The 7,421-nt window shown below is 41.9% G+C and overlaps 1 protein-coding gene across 1 annotated transcript; it reads left to right on the forward strand.

Annotated features, from left to right (window-relative positions):
- On the forward strand, positions 4,291–6,284 carry LOC109846268 (thaumatin-like protein). The gene is given in 5 exon segments (XM_020415494.1): positions 4,291–4,395; positions 4,397–4,486; positions 4,488–4,518; positions 4,521–4,692; positions 5,721–6,284. Coding segments are annotated over 5 exon segments (738 nt in total). The 3' UTR covers positions 6,061–6,284.

A 7,421-nucleotide genomic window follows, 5' to 3' on the forward strand; every position in this document is an offset into this window, starting at 1 on the left:
AAGAATCGTTTATCGGCTCTTGTTTGCGTGGGTTCTTCGCCGGTGTCGGGGTTTATCCGTGGACGACCGCGGATCGGATCCGGTTGTCGGAAAATTAACGGAGCTCCTACTTCACCAAGGAAGTATTTGCTTGAAGCTCTGAAATCGACCAAGCGAAATCAGTAGCTCTTCTCGAGATTAAGATTAAGCTAGGCCTAATCTCAAGGAACGGACGTACGGAGTTTCGGATCCTTCGAAAGACTTCTCCTTTATGCTGAAGTTCGTCGGGATCTCGTTGGTCTTCACTGAAATTTCGTGCTCCTTGACTCCTCAATCCAGCAGCACCTCGTCCTCTTGATAAAATTCCAGATCTGTAAAATGGAGGCCTTGGGCTGATATTTATAGGCATCGGGTGCGGGTATTTGGATGAGAATGAGTGATTTGGCCTTATCTTCTGTTAACAACAACCTAACCACGTTTGTGGATGATATCAAATCAGTTGGGAACCACTGGAACATATAAATCCTACGAAAACCGCTCTAAAACCGTCGAAAACGCGTTTCGGGCTCTGGACTACGTGACGGGCTCTGCTGACTCGCGGGGGGCGCGGGTCGGACAGATCCGACCCGCGCTGGCACTGGTCGGCCTGTGCCGTCCCGCGCTGGCACGGGTCTGTCGCCTCCGTCGAGCTCTTTCTCTTTTGGCGATTTTCTTTCCGGGACTTGTACTTTTCGCTATTTCATGTATTTGGTCGACTCGTTGACTTGTACGCTTCGTTGCGGGACTGACCGTCGAACGCGTCGGTCACTTGGGACTGCCTAACATACGCTTGATTATTGACATGTGTGCGTTGGTTGACGTGCGCATGTTGATTGATGCGCGCGTGTTGACCGACGCGCACGAGCTGATTGACGTGCACGTGTTGATCGACGCGCACGAACTGATTGATGCACACGTGTTGATCGACGCGCGCGAGCTGATTGACGCGCGCATGTTGACCGACGCACACGAGCTGATTGACGCGCGTGTGTTGATTGGCGTGCGCGTGTTGACCGACGCACGCGAGCTGATTGATGCGCGCGTGTTGACCGACGCGCGCGAGCTGATTGACGTGCGCATCGTGACCGACGCGCACGAGCTGATTGATGCGCGTGTGTTGACCAACGCGTGCGAGCTGATTGGCGCGCGCGTGTTGACCGACGCGCACGAGCTGATTGACGCGCGTGTTGACTGACGTGCGCGGTCTCATTGGGTAAGCCTTCTTGACTCGTCCACTCTTTGTTTTGAGTTTCGTGCAGGCTCTCATAGGAAATTTTAGACGCCTACACAACTTGGTACTTACCTGTAAATATTTCCACTGAAAAAGAAATCTCAATGCTAACGAACAGAGTGCAAAAGTTCTCTTCCATCTCCTTGCTTGGCTAGCCCATGTAGATGTCAGGGATCTAAAATTCTACTTTCTAGGGTTACTAATTATAAGCCTTTTATAATGATTTTTAGCTTAACGGGTTGACTAATGACTTGACCGCTTTTGACTTATATCGGGTTTAACCTTTTAACACATAAAACATTGTCAAAATTTCTATTTAGCTAACTAAAACTCAGAGATACCATTAAACTAATAGATAAAAGAATCTATCTAATCTCTCGTCATGAAAATCAATAACAAAACTACTTTCCCATCTTGACGAGATGGGGTGTTTCAAATTTTTCACTTAACCCCAATAAATTTGCATTATATGATATGATAAGAAAATCGTAATATCATTTTAAAATAACATGTTAATTATTAAATTTAAAACTCTAATTAAGTTCTAATTAATTTTAATCTATATCAACTGAAAATAGAGGGGGGAGAGAGTATGGGTGGATGGGGAAAGAGGGATGTATGTGCGAAATCGATAATTTTAGCTTGTATTTGCAAAAAAAATGTCACCATGGAAAAATTAAAGAGATGATATTTTAGTCATTTAATCTTGCCATGAGATCAAACTTAATGGTGATAAAATTTGAAGTTATTTAAAAAAACGAGCTTAAAATGACAATTTCAAAAGCTTCTCGATCGGATCTTAAGTGCAAAAGATCGAAGCTTACTAAGGGTTTAGGGGTTGTTTGGTTTGTTTACCAAAAATGCATGAAACGTATTTCATGACTTGTGAAAATTCATTTTAGAGATTTTGGGGATTAAATGGGTTTCATGAAAAAGCTGATGTGGCAGGCCTTTTTAAGACATCTTTTACATAAATTATTGGCTAAAATACTAGCTTGGTATTTTTTTTGTTGACCTCTTTTGACTCTTTATTACTCTGCCAACAATTTGGTAGTTTTTGTTAATCCTAATGGTCAAATTAGGCCCAAAACTTTATCGCTAACGAGAAAATTTTAAAATTAGTCCCTTAAGTCTTCACTATTTTGATATTAGTCCTTGAAATTATTAAAATATGAAAGTGGTTTACCATTTACCTTAATTACAGACACAAACCCATATCAAAACTTTTATCTTCTCTACTTTATCCTCTGACAAATTCCTTACCCATTTAACTCAATTACAAATCCAAACTCAATTTCATTTCTATATTTCATCCCCTTACAAAGTTGTCTACTGATTTAACTCAATTATAAATCCAAACATATTTTCAAACTCTCCTCTCTCCATTTCAAACCCAGATGTTTAAAATTGGTTTGTATTTGTAATTGAGTTAATGGTATAAGAGGTTCGGTAGGGGATGAAATGGAGAAGACGAGTGATTGAATTAAGTTTAGATTTGTAATTGAGTTAAATGAGTAATGAGTTACGTAAGGGAATGAAATGGAGAAGATAAAAGTTTAAAATGAGTTAACTACTTTCAAATTTTAATGATTTGGAGAACTAATTTCAAAATAGTGAAGATCCGAAGAATGAATTTCAAAATTTTCTCGTGGACAACTAAAATTTGAGCTTATTTGACCATCCAGATAAACAAAAGACACTAAACTATCGCCAAAGTAATAAAAAATATCAAAGTGTCGAAAGATGTCAATAAAAAAATACCAATTTGATATTTTAACCATAAATTATTATATCAATCACATATAAAAAGCTTAGTGGCCTAAAATCAAAAAAAAAAGAAAAAAGAAATATGATAAGGAAACCATTAAAAGTTGATTTCCATTTATTTCCTTAAAAAATATCATGAAATTGGTTTCCATCATCCAATAATATTGTGACAACTCATCCCATCTTATCTTTTTTTAGCGAGCTTTGTTATAGGGACCCAAAATATGAGACCAATAGGAGGGACAAGTGAGGCGTCCTCCTCCTATTGGATAATGAGTTGGCCATCATTAATGATGACCAGTTCATTATCCAATAGGAGGAGGACGCCTCACTTGTTCCCCCTATTGGTCCCATATTTTGGGTCCTTGAGGAATTTTTCCTTTTTAGCTTTAAAAAGTGAACCAAACATAATAAAAAAACATATTATAAAAAAGGGAAAAGTGAATCTAAGATGACACCCTAGGCTCCCACCTAAGGACACGGCCTAAAATCATATCATTTCCTCTTTTTTTTGTGATCCGCTCCGTTGAACTTGATCTACACGTTCTTAAACCCAAACACACCAATTTTAGGGTGAACCCGTTGTCTTTTGACCATTCGTTGAGCCGTGCAAAATATTCTATTAATTCGAAACCATTAAAATTACAGCGAGTGGATAAAGAGTCAAAACACGACGGGTTCATCCCAAAATTGATATGTTTAGGTTTAAGAACGTGTAGATCAAGTTTAACGGAGCGGATCGCAAAAAAAATTTAACAAATGATATGATTCTAGGCCGCGTCCTTAGGTGAGAGCTTAGAGTGTCACCTTAGATTCACTTTTCCCTATAAAAAAATAAGTTTCTCATAATTGATTTTTTTAACCAACCAAAGTGCAGACTCCTTTTTGGCTTGAGAATTCAAAAACTGACCTGACAATCATGGAAAGTAATGTCATGCTTTCACCGTGCCAACCCAACAGCCCCACGCGAAATTTTACCCTAGCTAAAAGTTTACTAAACAAATCTCCCGCAGTTAAAAATTTCAATTTTGGAACAGCAACTCGCACCTTTATCATCTTTATTTATTACCCCCCATGGCCATGCTTTTATCTCCCCCCGAGGTCTGACACCCTCCCACTTACTTAGCCCGGCCCATCTCCGCACATGCTCTCTCTCTCCCCCCCTCCCCTCCCAGTTCATTCGAATTCCGGCAGACTCGAACCAACGCCAGAGACAGACACACCTTCCTCGATCAACTCAGCTCCTTCCGTCGAACCCCACCGCGCTCGAGACAATGAATCCCTCCTCCCTCCTCTCCTCCTCCTCCCTCTCACTGACCCCTCACCGCCGAGCCACCAACCCTGCGCTCTACAACAAATGCCCGGAGGCAGTGTGGCCGGGGTATCCAGCCACAGCGGCCGGCGAAAGCCGCAATCGTCGCCACGCGAGGGTTCCGGCCTGCTCCCGGACCAGGCAGCTCGCTCCGGCTGGCCCGAAGGGTGGTCGGGTCGGGTGTGGGGCCGGCAGGGTGCAAGTTCGATCGGCCCGGGCGGGTGAACGCGTGCGACACCGGCGACTGCGGGGGGCCCCTGTACTGCAACGGCGTCGGGGGGACCCCACCGGCGACCCTGGCCGAGATCACTGCTGGGCAGGGCCCGAACCAGCAGGACTTCTACGACGTCAGCCTCGTTGATGGGTAATCGTTTTAAACTTTGGTAGTCCCAAGGTTTGTTTGTTTAGCGAGCACTTGAACCAAACAAAAAATAAAAGGATTTCGAAATCGAAATTATATTTTTTTTTATGGAACTTCGGTTTATTTTTGGGTTGTCAAGTTAAATTTTTTTTTTGAACCTTGGTTTATTTCCTGGGGGCGTAACTGTAAGGAATCAGAGGCGGAAAAGAGTGATTTTTGGGCTGTTTTTAAGTGAGCTGCGATTTTTTTTTTACACGCAAGAGCTTTATGTTTGTTAGGTTTTTTATTAGATCTCAAATCTCCATATTTATTTATGGATTAGGGTCCTCTCCACTTCAAAAAAAAAAAAAAAAAATGGATGGACCACGGTATAATCATAACTATTAATTATCTAGTTGGTGGAATTTTTTTTAAGTGCAAGTTAGGAATGATAGCAACTTCACACTACGAAGTAATTTCAAAAAAGTCTGAACTTTTAGAGTGAAATGTTCAAACCCTTCCCTATTGCTTCAAAATAAGCAAAAGGCCCAAGACCTTACTCATTGTTAATATAACACACACACACACCCGATTCCCTTTCAGATTCCTTTATTTTGATTTCTTTTTTCATCATGTTTAGTAACATATTTAGTTTCTAATTTTTATATCGGCACACCGTTCGATAGATCGACATGAACTATTTTCCGTGCGGTCGATTTTGTTGAATAAAATTCTAAGGGGCTGTTTGGTTCCATGTTTTTGAAAGAAAGGCTTTCTTGAAAGCCTGCCAAAAGTGTCAAAAGTGTCACTTTTTGGCAGGATTTCAGCCCAAATCGCCTCTAAAAAAGAAGATTCCAGCTGAAAGCCTGCCAAAAAGTGATACTTTTGGCACTTTTGACAGACTTTCAAGAAAGCCTTTCTCTCAAAAATAGGGAACCAAACAGCCCCTAAGTGGTCGATTTTGTTGAATAAAATTAAAAAATAGTTTTTTTTAATTTGTCCTATAATTTTTGGTTTCAGTTATTTCTGCCCTTGACAATTTTATCAAACAGGTACAACATCGGGATGTCGATGAGGCCTTTCAGAGGGAAGGGCAACTGCGGCAAAGCCGGGTGCGTCAGCGACCTGAACAGGTTTTGCCCGGCGGGGCTGGCCGTCAGGGACGGAGGAAAACGGGTGGTGGCGTGCAAGAGCGCGTGCTCGGCGTTTGGATCGCCGAGGTACTGCTGCACCGGGAGCTTCGGCAGCCCGCAGCAGTGCAAGCCCACCGCCTACTCCAAGATCTTCAAGTCTGCGTGCCCCAAAGCGTATTCGTACGCGTACGACGATCCTACAAGTATTCTTACCTGTAGCGGGGCGAGCTATCTCATCACTTTCTGCCCTCATCACTGATTAATGATATTTGGTTGGGTGTTATTAGCTAGTGAACCATGTGTCAGTTTGATCAGGGTGCTAGTCGCTGATACTTGAGATCTATAGCCAGAAGCAGAGGAGTATTTTATAAGCAGTTTGAGTTTGTTTTTCTCTCTCTTAGTGGACATTTATATTAAGATCGAATTTGTTTATGTGCGCACGATCTGCATGCGTCTGATCTATCTGATGTTTCTTTGTGCTTTTTTCTCTGCTTTCCGCTCTTCTTGCCCTGGATGGATCCAGTTCTCGGAATGGGGATCGAATTGATTCCTTGGTTTGAAAGGATTATAGGTTTTGTGGTGGATTTAGTTTATTGCTTTGTGAAATAAGATTCCTACTATTGCACCTACGTAATGGTCGTTGTTGCTCATTATGTCCATGCTAATGCAACCTCCAGGGAGTCTATCTTGGTGTCTTTTATGAATGTTACTCCTTTCATCATATGTGGAAAGATTTGGTTCCTATGGCTTAGCCTACGAAGGGTCTACCTGATTATTGTTTCGGGTTAGAATCAGTTGATGAAAAGTCGTCTGCAGAGGGTCCTTCGATTCCTCTGTTGGCGGTTTTATAGGCTGAGTTCTTCTTGAAATCACTAACAAATGGTTAGAAGGGATCGAGACTTATCCGCCTTGATGATCTTACAACGTTTTAAAGTTAGTGACTTGGAGAAAAAAGGTGGAAAAATAGTAGACGTGAACAAAATTAGACTTGTTTTAGGAAGATGACTCCTCTTATACCAACTAGAGGGGTAGATTGGGAAGTTAGGAAAGTCCACGTGTTGTCATCTGGTTGGTGTAGGGTCGAAAAATTGAAGATTGATTTATTCTATTGTATTAAGAAAACTGGGTTCAATCACTTGGTACGAAACCCTTATAATCACTCACTCTCGCTCGATTACAGAAGAAGAGAAAATTAATTCAGCTCCTCCTTGTTTAACGTGGGCTCTTGGTGGCTAAAGGATGCTTCCCTCGATGTTTGAGTCGATATTGCTTCCTGTTGACGATCAGAACAAGATTGCTGAAGCTTCTGACGTTCGTTAGAATGCTAGAATCGAGGTTCGAATTCTAGATCTATACGCAAGAGCTCTGATATCTGATGATTGCCAAAGGTCTAAAAGTCCGAACACTTTTCTCTATAGCCATCCATACCTATTTATAGGGTTTAAGCACGTAACCGATGTGCTAAGATCACGGGTAGAGGGGCGTAACTGCCTCCTCCAAATCAGCACACGTCGTAACGTGCTCCTAAATATTAGCCCACGTGACTGACTAAGTATTCGTAGCTGTTACAGCTAGATCTCACATGGATGACGAGCCTCGTCTTTAATCGAAACGGGGTTC

Source organism: Asparagus officinalis, chromosome 6, assembly GCF_001876935.1.
Source record: "Asparagus officinalis chromosome 6, Aspof.V1, whole genome shotgun sequence".
Lineage (NCBI taxonomy): Eukaryota > Viridiplantae > Streptophyta > Magnoliopsida > Asparagales > Asparagaceae > Asparagus > Asparagus officinalis.